The sequence below is a fragment of the Dryas octopetala genome, chromosome 7 (genome assembly GCF_963921425.1).
Source record: "Dryas octopetala chromosome 7, drDryOcto1.1, whole genome shotgun sequence".
NCBI classification, from domain to species: domain Eukaryota; kingdom Viridiplantae; phylum Streptophyta; class Magnoliopsida; order Rosales; family Rosaceae; genus Dryas; species Dryas octopetala.
In genome coordinates this window covers 1-13417 of record NC_141372.1, presented here as the reverse complement: position 1 = coordinate 13417, position 13417 = coordinate 1, and the positions used below count along the sequence as shown (strand labels likewise).

Genomic DNA, 13417 nt, shown 5'->3' with positions numbered 1-13417 from the left:
CTTATTCAAGCCCTGATTTATCGGCCTTATATTAGATTTTAACTCTGAGATTTTGAGAAATCTAGCATGCAGCCTCCACAAACCTAATTTTATATCATAGGAAGGTATAAGGTGAACTCGTACCCTATGCCCTAAAAAAATTAAAAAATGATGACATATTTCTTTGATAAGGCAATTGTCATAAGGCTTTATTTGGAAAAAATAAAAAAAGCCATAAGGTTTTTTTCTAAATAAGAAATATTAGAAGGATTAAATTCTAATTTTTTCTTATTTGTATTTAGTATTACATAGGGGTGGGCACGGTGCGGTTCGGCCCGGTTCACCCCCGAAACCGTGCGCCGCACCGGACGTTCCTATACAGTGTGGTTCGGTGCTAAAAACCGAAAAGGAAGGAGAAAAATCAAACCAAACCAAACCATTCAAAGTGCGGTGCGGTTCGGTTCGGTTTGGTTCTCCACTATGGTTCTGGGTTTAATGAGTTATTATTCATATTGGCATTTTTGGGGAGATTGAGATTTTGTTTGGGGTTTGGGCAAATTTGGATTATAAGTTATAACTATATATAAGATTATATATAGCTATTATAGAGTAATGAGTATAGTATATATATAACTATATACTACTATAATTATATATTACTTATATAGTTATATATAGCTATTGTAGTATGTATACAACTATATACTAAGTTACTAACTATATAGTTATATATAACTAACTATACTAAGTTTATATATAACTCTATATGTATAAAACATTATTATATATAGACTATAGACTATAGAGTATATAGAAATAGAATATACTAATTTTATTATATAAGATATAATTAAAATTATATACTAAAACATTATTATATATATAATATTAAACTCATAGGGTTATATAAAATATATTTTAGGGTCAAAAATAAAAATGTATAAAATGTGTTTAAAAATGTATAAAATGTGTACAAAAATGTATAAAATGTGCATAAAAATATATAATTATATTTTTTAAAAATGACACGGTTTGGTTTGGTTTGGTTCGAGTAAAATGAGCATGAAACCGAAACCGGAACCATCCATATACGGTTTGGTTCGGTTTTCTCTTACGGTGTTGACTTTTTGGTCAACTCGGTGTTTTTTCGGTTTTTTTACGGTTAGTTTGGTTCGGTGTTTCGGTGCGCCGGTTATTATGCCCACCCCTAGTATTACAGGCTTCATCAAATTGGGTTTACCAAGAATACCTTTTGCTAAGCAAGCTATTAAAAGAAACAAAACTTGTCTTCTCAAAAAAAAAAAAAAAGAAACAAACAAACCTTTATTAAAGGTTAAAAGAGTAGAGTCATTTATATAAAATTTAAAAATAAGAAACTAATTGACCCACTAACTACAGTTTTATGGTGTTTTTCACCGCTCTCTCTCTCTCTTTCTCCACCCCATCTCTCTCTTCACCTCTCTCTTCTCTCTTTGATCATTAATTCATCACCTTCTGTTTCTTTTTGTTTCCGTTAGTCAAAAAATAATTTTAATTGTGCAAAAGAAAAATCATCTTAGTGTGCTAAGGGAGCATGCCAACAGGCTAGTATATCTAAATCTCAAGAATAGTCATGATAATGTCTTTGGTATAAGAGTAGAAGTTTCATTTCTTGACAAGTTTTTTAAGAAAAGTGATGGCTGCATGATAAGCTAGAAATTTTAGTTTTAACTAAACTCAGTTACACAAATGGGAACAAAACAATTGGGCAGAATATGAGAGGGAGTGACAGAAAATCTTAAAAAATAGCTTGAGAAAGGGGAGGTTGTTGAAATATCTATTTGATATTTGTCATCATTTGCACCTGGAACAATTCAAAACACTAGAGTTGATGAAAATTACGACAAAAAATAACAGTAGGCCAATCAAGATAACTTGCAATCAGACAGCTGGGCAAGTATTGAGAAAAGAAAAAAACTAGTAGAAACCTGAGGGGATCGGGCAGCACTGCTGGACATTAGTGCATCAACTGATGATTTACTGAACAGTGGCCAACTCCCTTGGACTTGTGTGCCCCTGCTGCTTGCTCGCATATCTGCAATTATTGAAGTAAGAGATTTTAGGGTTTATTTCATATTTAGTATCCAAACTTTTATGTGGTATATAAATTTTTATTTGTCCCAATTGAGTACCTAAATTTTTATTTTGTGTCTAATAGGTATCAAAATGAATTTCTGTTAAAATTGTCAACAAAAGTTAGGGGCAATATAGTCACTTCAATAAAGTTTAAGTACTCAATTGGGACAAATAAAAGTTTAGGTACACATTAAGACAAGGTCAAAGTTTAGTTACTGTATATAAAAAAATTCCTAGATTTTATTCAACATATCAAACAAATTGGAGACTACCACATTTCTCAATTTCTGACTGAAAAGTTAAAAATTAATTTTCACACGGAGTAAACGGAGCAAGAAACTACAATTAAGAGATGATGAATTATGATGTACAAATAGAACATAACTAACAGGCCTTTGTTTTCACACCTGATATAACCACCTAGCATGTCCCCAACATATCGTAAGGATCATGAGCATGAACTTCAATGGGTCGTGGAACTCCACCCGGTCCTCCACATGTAAGAGCGCTGATAAACTGTCTAATACTTGAAAAGGACAGGCCTTTCCTTGAGGCAACACACTGCCATTTTCAAAAGATCAGTAACTTGAGGATTATCAGAGTCACCAAGTTTTGTACATTCCGCCTGAACCCACCTAGAAGAGGGAGTAATTAAGGAACGATATTTATCATATCTCATCTATCCAAGTAGCATACTACTACTATGCTAGTGTTAGAAAATTGAATCAATCAGTATATAAACATATATGTATATTATGGACGATGATCAGAGAAGAAAAACCTGCAGAGGCGCTCGTACGCTCCTCCTCTTGGTAGATAGCCATCATATCCATGAGCTCCAGATCAGCACGCTGCAAATAGTAATTGAGTATCACCCTTATGTTACCTAGATTCAGAATTTCATATATGAGAGAGAGTACCTGGTGATGTGTCCTCAAGAACAGTTTGCAGTTGGCATGAATTTCTTGAACGTGAGAAAGAAGTTGTCATTCAGTTCTTCATCACTCAGTGCATTTATCTACCAAACATGAATAAATCAATCGACCTCATTTCGATTCACTCTCAAGTCTCAACGCATATCCTATTACGCTACCGCTTGGCTAGAGAGCTGGTAATTACAGAGGAAGCAGGGCACGATGTGCTGCCTCTGGGTGGTGACATGGAGCTCGTGCTTGGGCCTTTCGCCTTTGGGTGGTAGTGTTGCAGCTGCTGAGAGCCTTGGCCGTCTTGCCGCAGCAATTGGCCAAGGCATTGATCCCTCATCCTCCACGAGATCCAAGGCTTGCTGGGCGGCTGCTTGGGAGGCTTCCAGGAATTCCACATTGATGGTCGATCTGAGGTTCCACCGCGACTGAGGGATGTTTTCGTTGTAGAACCAAGACAGAGTGTTGAGAGACGCCAACACATCGGGAGAGTCGGTGCGACACTCCAACACCTTCCTCAACTTCCGAGAGAGTTCCGGCGCCACTCGCCAGCTTCCCCATTTCCCCCTCTTATCAAGCTGAGATGGCATACCAGATGGGTGTGAATGAATTCTTTGGGTTTTTTTTCATCCGATGGGCGGTGATTTTAGAAGCAAATGGGTATTGGGTCCTGGGTGGTATTATCTATTTATGGGTCGAAAGTCCTGGGTGTTTTAACTTTTAAAGAGGTCTTTTAATCCTGGACGGTCCTTTTGATCCAACGGCTCGCAGTTTTTTCCCACATTAGTTGTCTTGCAAGAAAGCAATTCTTTAATGAAATAATAAGTAAATTGAAAGGAGGAATTACATTTACGTTAAGGGAAGAAAATAAAGAAAAGAAAAGAGAGAGGTCTTGCGTTCTGATTGTGGTTGGATCTGAACAACCCGGAGACCACTTCTCAGAGAAGAGAGGGAGGATCAATATCTCCAGTGATGAGTACTGTGTAAGCATTGTACATAAAAATGAGGCATTTTCATGGTTCTGTTCGTCTTCCTCCTCCTCCCGATCCTTTCTTCGGCTTCCTTAGGTTCCCCCGTCTAGGTAATTAGCCACCTGCTCTTGCTCTTTCCCTTCGTATGAGCATTTACGCTTACTTTATGTTTCTTCAATCTATTATGGATTGTGTGCTCTTAGTACCCAACTATAGTGTCACTCCGGATCTAGACTTGATGTCAACTTAACCCTGAGTACTTAAATTTGCTTTTGTTATTGGTTATGTTATATTTGCTTTCATAAATTTCTCAACTCTGTCATATTATGTGATCGATTGATGTTGTTGGGTATGTTGAGATTCCATCTCTTTCTTCGTAACTGCTCGAATTAGCCCCAAAAAACCACCAACCGAAATTAATAAAAAATGGTGTTTGGTCGAATTGCCAATATCATTTCTGCCGCATCAAATCGTTGGTCGAATCCTCAGTGTTCCACGGTATCGCCTCCCAAAACTTGTGCTCATGCTTTTGCTTTTGCCAACCCTGCACGAAACAATAACAATCTTCGACTATCATCATCCCTCCAAGATTTCTCAGCTTATCATCAGCTCGATCCTGAAGATCCCCTTGTTACCCATTCCAAACACCCTCATTCTTTACAGAGAGAAACTGCTGGCTCCAGCTTCTCAAAGGAGAAAGCACTCCCAGGAGGAGGAAACACATCTGCCCGCAACAAGTGGGTTCGAGCCCTCATGCTTCTGTGTTGTATCTTGTTGTTTGGTTTTCTAATTTATTTGGTTTCCATGTTCATTTATTCTTATTGGTCAAAAGTAGCGCCCAAATTTTATATTGTGCTTGATTGTGGAAGTACTGGAACTCGAGTTTATGTATATCAAGCATCCTTTGATAATGAAAAAGATGGCACTTTTCCTATTGTCATGAAACCATTAACCGAAGGTCTTCATAGAAAACCTAATTCACACAGCGGGAGAGCGTATGATCGAATGGAAACTGAGCCTGGGCTTGACAAATTGGTGCACAATGTTTCGGGATTGAAGTCTGCCTTGAAACCACTTGTTCGATGGGCAGAGAAGCAAATCCCAGAGAACGCACATAAGACAACCTCGCTCTTCCTTTATGCTACTGCAGGGGTTCGCAGACTGCCGAGTGTCGATTCAAAACGGCTTCTAGATAATGCATGGTCTATACTCAAGAATTCACCTTTCTTGTGCCAAAGAGACTGGGTTAAGATCATCAGTGGCCTGGAAGAGGCTTACTTCGGCTGGATAGCCCTTAACCATCACACAGGAATGCTGGGGGCCAGACCAAGACAGCCAACATTTGGTGCACTTGACTTGGGTGGTTCATCACTGCAGGTTACATTTGAGAGTAATGAACATGTGCATAAAGAGACAAGTTTAAACCTTAGAATCGGGGATGTGAACCATCATCTCACAGCATATTCTCTTTCGGGCTATGGTTTGAACGACGCATTTGACAAGTCTGTGGTTCATCTATTCGAGAGGCTTCCAGAAATCACCAAAGCAGAATTAGTAAATGGGAAGGGAGAACTTAAACATCCCTGCTTGCAGTCCGGGTACAAGGAGCAATACATTTGCTCTCAATGTGTTTCTAAATTCCAAGAAGGTGGAAGCCCTGTGATTGCAAAAAAGAGTTTGGGCAAAGGAAGTAGAGCAGGGATTCCTGTGAGGCTTATTGGTGCCCCAAATTGGGATGAGTGCAGTAAACTTGCAAGGGTTTCTGTCAATTTGTCAGAATGGTCCAATATAAACCCAGGAATTGATTGTGACTTGCAACCTTGTGCTCTTCCCGATGGTGTACCCCGTCCATATGGGAGATTCTATGCAATTTCTGGATTTTTTGTGGTTTATCGGTTTTTCAACTTGACTTCAGAGGCATCGCTTGATGATGTGTTAGAAAAGGGTCGGGAGTTTTGTGAAAGAACTTGGGAAGTTGCAAAGAACAGTGTTGCTCCTCAGCCCTTCATTGAACAGTACTGCTTTAGGGCACCATACATTGTGTTCTTGTTGAGAGAGGGTTTGCACATTATAGATAATCAAATCATAATTGGTTCTGGAAGTATTACATGGACACTTGGGGTTGCTCTGTTGGAAGCTGGGAAGGCACTTTCAACCAGAATGGGACTTCGCAGTTACGAAATACTCCAGATGAAGATAAACCCTATATTTCTTATTGCAGTTTTGTTTATTTCATTCCTCTTCCTCCTTTGTGCATTATCATGTGTTGGCAATTGGATGCCAAAATTTTTCTGGAGGTCATATCTCCCGCTGTTTAGGACTAATAGTGCATCTTCTGCATCCGTTCTGAGTATTCCATCTCCTTTTCGGTTCCAGCGCTGGAGTCCTATTAGTCCCGGTAAGCTCTTTCCCAAGACTTCTAATTTGCATGTAGTTCTTAAATGGTCCCCAAATGATACTGTTATATTTATTGCATATTGCAAAGCTGGTTTCATTGACAATTTCAATACTTCACTGCTGATTTCAGTCATAATTTCAATTTTACTGCTGGCATTGGTACTTCTTTTGTTGATGTTATTAGGCCATCTATGTTTTGTAGTACAAAGGTTTAAGCAATCAATACAGAGAATATCCATAAAATGATTGTGGTTGAGGTGATGGTGTTGAGTTGGTCATGTGGTACAGGGGAAAGTAAGATAAATAATGAATATATTTTATTTATAGAAATGGTGAGAGTGACACCTGCTGGGGATGAGAGAGCCCTTTGAATTTGTTCGACAGTGTGAAACTTCTTAGACTTAAGATGGTGGGAACAATGGTATTGATTCAAAGTCACGAATGAAAAGAGTTAATGTTACAGAGGTAGTGGTCTCTAATCCGGCTGAATAATGATGATTCTTCTAGCCAGTTTCTATTAGTTGAGCTAGCGGTTAGTTTAATTTGAGCTGTATTATTCACATGCCAATATTTTGCTTCCTCATGTTTGACCTTAATTTCATATTTTTAGTTTATTTTAATCAAGGCTGTTGAGTTCTTTAAACAGAGCAATTTTGTCTGTCTCATCCACTGCAAACATAACTTTATTGCAGAATTTGTTGATTTGGCACATAATCTAAGTTAAGATTGCAAGTAATTCTGATTACAATTGGATTCATTTGGGAGCATATTGAAGCTCTAATCCCTTATATTAAGGTAAACAGACTGCATCGCTGTCCGTACAATAGTCGCGTGGCATGAAAGTCACATGGCATGTGTTCTGTGACTGACCTTTGATAACCCTGTAAGCCGTTGGTGTTTGCCATATCAGCCAAAACAACATTTTCGCACAAAAAGAGATTGACTTTAGTAAATGGAAGAACCACATTACTTCAATTGAAAGATAGAGGAATTTAATTGAAAAACATAGGAAAAGTAAAGAAAAATAAAGACCAGATTTAGATTTTAGTCCAACGTGAGCCTTTTAATATCGTACTGTTAATTTGTTATATAATTTTCCCGTGTTTAGTCCTTAGAAATCAACGTTAACTCTGGCATTTCAGGGGATGGAAGAGTAAAGATGCCTCTAAGTCCAACTATTGCAGGTGGTGCCCAACAGAGACCATTTGGCTTGGGACATGGTCTCAACAGCGGCAGTGGCATCCAGCTAATGGAGTCTTCCTTATACCCATCAACGAGCAGTATGGCCCATAGTTATTCCTCAAATAATCTGGGACAGATGCAATTTGACAGCAGTGGCATGGGTTCCTTCTGGTCTCCTCACAGATCTCAGATGCGTCTTCAAAGCAGGCGATCACAATCTCGAGAAGACCTCAATTCTTCACTGGCTGAGGCACACATGGTGAAAGCTTAAGGCATGTTCATCTACAAAATTTTGGTATGCTCATTCCTTTCTTGTTCAAGTTACATTTTCTTTTAATAGAGAAGGAAGAAATGAAAATCACCATTAAAATTTAGGGTATTCTTTTTGTAACATGTATCCTAGTTCAACTAAGAATTAGATTGATGCATACCCCAAAAAAAAATCCAAATATGGTATAGCTGCAACAGGAATGAACAAAATGATGATTTTGCATATATTTCTTTATTTTTTTTGCCACATTTGGCATATATTTCTTAAATGATTTAGGCCTTCTACAATGGTGATCCCCAAATACCCAATACCCAAATCAATTTTGGGTATCAAAAAATGTAAAAATATAGATTTTGGGGATCACCAAAACAATGGTGTTGTGCCCCAAATATGGGGATATTAATATTTAACCCATTTATTTGTTGGTGGGCCAGCTATTTAATTTGGTGATGAGCCAGCTATTTAATAGCTTTTATTTGTTAGTGGGTCAGCCATTTAATTTAGTTTTGGGTATAGTCTATACCAGAAATTGGGGATAGCTTTTGGGTCTCAAAAAATTATGGGGATCACATTCCGGCCCTTTGTGGCTGGACTCTACCTATTTTATACCCAAAAAATGAGTTTGGGGATCAGATTTAGGCTGCATTGTGGAAGGCCTAAGTGCTCTTACTTGCAAAATAAGAAACGCATCTCTTTGCTTGGGTATTGCCAATAAAAGGGATCTACCACATGAAATAGCACTTTCCAGTGAGGCCAAGAATTCTATTTCAACTCTCATCAGCCGATCAGCGTTTGTGCCTTATGGTGCATCCAGTTTTTTGTTTGAATTTTACGCCTATTGTTAACAGTGTATATTTATTAATCATGCCAGGTTACCAGTTTTAGTCAGAAGAAACTTTATTTTCTTTCACGTGTTAATTGATCCTTAAATGTGTTCTCTTGAATTTCAAATTTTTTTTTTTATTCTTTTGTAAATCTTGAAGTGTTTCAGATATTGTATTTGGGGGTGAGATAATTGTGGTTCGTGGATCTAATGTTGAACCGGCCTGATCATTTCATTTCAACGGATTGTTTTGCAGGGGAATTCACCTGTTAACAAGGCCGTTTCCTTGGGATTTGGGGTCATGGTCACTGCTATCCTCCAGTGATTGTGAAATTACTCCTTGTGCCATTGCTCGTATTTAACAATCTTTTCATACCTCCAATATCTTCAAGCATTACCATTCAATCACGGCAGCTGAGCATTATTACATGAGGCATCTGCCTGATCTGATCAGGCATTCTACAATCAACAAACATATATAAGTACCGCAGTCTCTCATTGAAATTAGCAGTCAATTAACACAGGATTCAGGATTCCCTTTCCTCCCCCCTTACTGTTGACATGGAAAAATGATGAAAGATGATTTAATGGCAGCAATTATAGTAAGGTATACAAATCGCCTCATATACATCCAGTTAGTGTTTATATAGTTTCATCGTGTGCCAAATTGTCAACGTTAATATTTCAGTTTTTACACTTTCCTTTCCACATTAAAATGGAAGAGAAATGTCACATGCCAATAAATAGGTAATAAAAGCTAGCATTCCCCTAAAATCTATTTCATGTATCTCGGAATGGTTTTTCAAGAGATGTCATTCCCATGTCCATTCCATAGAAGATGGAAATGAATGATTCTTTTTGGCGGAAGGAAATGAATGATTCTCATTACAATGTTTGGAATGTTTGAAAAGGTTGAGAATGGAAATTAGGAAATAATATTTTTTCTCATTCGAATATTTGTTTATGCAATAATACGAATCAAAATCAATTGAGCTTTCCCATAATATCCCTATTTATTATGCATAAAGACTAACAAATATATTCACAAGAGAAGAGAATGGCAAATCCAAAGGAGCCCATGAGTTGGGATGTTCTCAATTTGAATTTTAATGGATTTAAAGGAGTTTGTAGATTTTATATATTTGATATACGGGTTTTTTTTTCATATTTAATACTTAAACTTTGATTCTTGTCTTAATGTGGTACTTAAATTTTTATTTGTCAGAATTGAGTACCTAAATTTTTATTTTGTGTCTAATAGATACCTATGTGAATTTCTGTTAAAATTGTTAATAGAAGTTAAAGACAATATGGTCACTTCAAAAAAATTATATTTTAATTATTATATTTTATATGTTTAAAAGAAATTTTATTAAAAAAAAAAAACCACCACATGCAGGGGCACACACATACATCCCCACGTAGCAAACCGATTCCTCTCTCTCTCTCTCTCCCATTCCTTTGCAGAAGAAGAAGAAAAGGGGCGGGGTCCATGGGGTCAGGGGTGAGTGGGGGAATTGTTGTGTTTTTTTTTTTAAATTTTAAACATATAAAGAAAATAATTAAAATATATTTTTTGTAGTGACTATATTGCCCCTTACTTTTGTTAACAATTTTAACAAAAATTCATTTTGGTATGTATTAGACACAAAATAAAAATTTAGGTATTCAATTGAGACAAATAAAAGTTTAAGTACCACATTAAAACAAGGGTCAAACTTTAGGTACTAAATATGAAAAAAAAAAAAAAAAAAACCTTTGATATTCTTATTGACTTTCATAGAATTAATCAAAATTCAAGGGGAAAGGGCTTGAATTGTCATGACCTTTGTTATTTTAACAAAATTCATCCAAATTCACCACTTAATAAAATCCATGAGTTTTTTAGGGCACTTGGATTTTTAAGAAATCTATTAAAATCGAGTTAGGGATACCTAGATTTCTATGGAATCTATTAAAATTGTAAGAGTAATGCTAGGGGGATCATGTCATTGTACTATATTTGTGGTACCACATGATGTGGCTTCCTATTCATCCTTACTAGAGAGAGAGATGAAGAGATCAAGAGTGACTAGGAAACCACATCATGTGATACCACAAATGTGGTACAATGACATAATCCCCATATCATTACCCAAATTTTAATTGAAAACATCTAAATTTTGTTTGACTTTTACAATTCGAGTTGGGGTCTCATTCAACATTTCATTAATATTCCGTTATCATGTAAAAACTAATGCATTTCTAAAAATGTGCACACAAAATGTGGTATAAAATTTCAAATTCATTCCCAAACACGCTACATAAAATGATAGAAGTCATTGTATTAAACAATAGCCAATATGGGCAATTGGCGAAAAAATAGCAAGGTTACAATTGAAGAGTTAAAATACAAGTTACAAGTTACAACATAGCTTCATAACAATCAAAAATATTGTCATGCTTTTGTTCACTATATTTGAGTAATCCTCGTTATATTATATTTTGGTATCACCTCTCTAATCTCTAATAAATGTGAGATTGATTAACACAAATAGATCTCACCTCTATTAAAAATATGTTACAAAAATTATATTAAAATGTAGTGCACCTATTATAATATTTTATTTAAGCATTGCTACATCTACCAAATAACCTGTATAAGTGCAAGCAACACCAATTAAAAGACAGATGGGGAAATGCATGAGTGAGCATCTCCATTCCAAAGGCAGCATTTTCAAGATGATCAGCAAACAACCTCCACCCTTTTGGATTGACATCAAAATGCCTTCCATATTTGGAGAGCATAATTTTGCGGAGGTATCCAATTCCATCCTTAAGACCTAATTGACAGATGCATAGTGCATCAATCTTTTCTGGACTCACTCTGGCTCATTATTTAATCCTAACATAATATTGACACATCATATTAAATAAATTTGATGAACAAAATTTAGTGTACATGTCATTTTCCATTTTAATTTACAACTTAGGGACCATCTCTTTAAGAGTTTTTTTTTTTTTTTTTTTTTTTTAAGAGTTTAATGGTGCCGGCAAACAATATAAAGTTGGTCCCGACCCGAGACCGAAAAAATAAAACTTAGAAAGGCGGTATCCGTATCCGTGCAAAGACGGCACGATTAGGTTTGTAGAAACGAAAAAAAAAAAAGGAAAGAAAAAGTTAGAAAAAGAGGGGGAGAGAGGGAAGCGGGTGAGTGGGAAAGGAAGGAGAGATGGGGTGCGCTTGCAAGTCCTTGTGCGTCCAAGGAAGCATTACACCACCTCTACCACCTACTTACGTCCGTGATAGCAGTTCTGGTGCGCCATGGTCATCTGCTCTAAAATCCAGTCCAGTGTTGTTGTCTTCGCTTCTTCTCAAGGCATCACAATCTCACGTTCATGGGCTGCCTTCAAAACGATTTAATGCACCTACTATCCTGCTGGGCAATGGCGGCTGTGACTCTGGCAACAACGGCGGCGGCGGCGGCGGCGGCGGCTGGAGTAACCTATTTGGGTCATCCTCATGGGGGTGGCATGAGGATAGTGGTTCCTCCTCGGGTTCTTCTGGCCAGTCTCATCACCCCTTTTTCTTCTCCCTCGTCTTCTGCTCTGTGGCATGTTGTTTCTGTCACCTCCGATTGGCTTATGCGCTGGCATCAGAGGAGTGTGAGACTGTGTGGGAAGTGAGGGGAGGCAAGTGGACCAAGCTTATTCCTGATTTTGTTAAGGATGCTTTTGTTGTTGCTCACGGTGTTGGTTATGGTTCAATAAGTGTTGGGAATCTTTGGTTGCAATGCAGACATCTGTTTATGCGATTGATGCTCCCAGAAGGCTTTCCCCACTGCGTTACCAGCGATTACTTGGACTACTCTCTATGGAGAGGAGTTCAGGGCGTCGCCAGCCAAATTAGTGGAGTCCTTGCCACTCAGGTACCTCCCTCTCCTAGCATGCCTAACCTAACCATCATCTTTGCTCAATATTATAGTGAGTTTGCATTTCTTTTCTTCTTTTTTTGGTATTTATAGGCCTTGCTTTACGCTGTTGGATTGGGAAAAGGAGCTATTCCAACCGCTGCTGCTGTCAATTGGGTCCTTAAGGATGGAATTGGATACCTCAGCAAAATTATGCTCTCCAAATATGGAAGGCATTTTGATGTCAATCCAAAAGGGTGGAGGTTGTTTGCTGATCTTCTTGAAAATGCTGCCTTTGGACTGGAGATGCTCACCCCTGCATTTCCCCATCTTTTTCTTTTAATTGGTGCTGCTGCAGGTGCAGGGCGCTCAGCTGCTGCACTTATTCAGGTTATTTTCTAATTTCAGTTTTGCGACTTGTGTAGAATGACAAGTGGTTTTTATTTTTATTTTTTATTCTCAGTTTTTATTTTTCAGAGCATTTTTACCACATAAACAGTCTTGCATTTTAGTACATATGCAATAATTTGACTGTTTTTTTTTTTTACTATAGTGCTGTTATTTATAAAAGTACATCTTGTGTTGAATGAACCTTTTTGGCATCCTATATAATTCCAGTAGTTAATCATTTTATGATGCCCCACTGTAAGCACCCTCACATTCATCCAATTTAATGATGCACACTTATTGAAAGTTTAACCCCATCATTTCACAGGCTGCTACCAGGAGCTGTTTCTATGCTGGTTTTGCTGCTCAAAGGAACTTTGCTGAGGTATCATATTTTGAAATGTGATTGACTTTAGGAAGCTTGGAAGCCTCTTACTTCCATTCGTTTGCATGGAATTGGGTTTAACATGCAAATGGCA

General features: G+C 37.4%; 2 protein-coding genes and 1 pseudogene across 3 annotated transcripts; 2 read left to right on the top strand and 1 right to left on the bottom strand.

The window, feature by feature from the left end:
• Nucleotides 1–1995: 1995 nt before the first annotated feature.
• On the bottom strand, nt 1996–3624 carry LOC147277966 (conserved oligomeric Golgi complex subunit 6-like; annotated as a pseudogene).
• A 260-nt stretch (nt 3625–3884) lies between these two features.
• LOC147277965 (GDA1/CD39 nucleoside phosphatase family protein) lies at nt 3885–9334 on the top strand. 2 transcript variants are annotated; one of them, XR_015123612.1, is made up of 3 exons: nt 3885–6386; nt 7078–7180; nt 7528–7666. XR_015123612.1 is itself a non-coding variant. In XM_086252582.1 (3 exons), the coding sequence occupies exons 1-2, from the start codon at nt 4415–4417 to the stop codon at nt 7836–7838; spliced, it is 2283 nt and encodes a 760-aa protein (XP_086108708.1). In that variant the 5' UTR covers nt 3885–4414; the 3' UTR covers nt 7839–7862; nt 8918–9334. The 2 variants fall into 2 exon arrangements, 1 of the variants encoding a protein (XP_086108708.1); XM_086252582.1 differs by lacking the exon at nt 7078–7180 and adding an exon at nt 8918–9334 and having other exon boundaries at nt 7528–7862.
• A 2472-nt stretch (nt 9335–11806) lies between these two features.
• Nucleotides 11807–13394, top strand: LOC147277964 (protein root UVB sensitive 1, chloroplastic-like). The gene is made up of 3 exons (XM_086252394.1): nt 11807–12569; nt 12666–12941; nt 13267–13394. The coding sequence occupies exons 1-3, from the start codon at nt 11874–11876 to the stop codon at nt 13342–13344; spliced, it is 1050 nt and encodes a 349-aa protein (XP_086108520.1). The 5' UTR covers nt 11807–11873; the 3' UTR covers nt 13345–13394.
• The last annotated feature ends 23 nt before the right edge of the window (nt 13395–13417 follow it).

Bases quoted from the DNA above. Each gene is read 5' to 3' on its own strand.
- LOC147277965 (XM_086252582.1), top strand. From the start codon at position 4,415: ATGGTGTTTGGTCGAATTGCCAATATCATTTCTGCCGCATCAAATCGT. The intron at 6,387-7,527 runs GTAAGCTCTTTC...CTGGCATTTCAG, and splicing joins CTGGAGTCCTATTAGTCCCG to GGGATGGAAGAGTAAAGATG.
- LOC147277964 (XM_086252394.1), top strand. From the start codon at position 11,874: ATGGGGTGCGCTTGCAAGTCCTTGTGCGTCCAAGGAAGCATTACACCA. The intron at 12,570-12,665 runs GTACCTCCCTCT...TGGTATTTATAG, and splicing joins GTGGAGTCCTTGCCACTCAG to GCCTTGCTTTACGCTGTTGG. The intron at 12,942-13,266 runs GTTATTTTCTAA...ATCATTTCACAG, and splicing joins CAGCTGCTGCACTTATTCAG to GCTGCTACCAGGAGCTGTTT.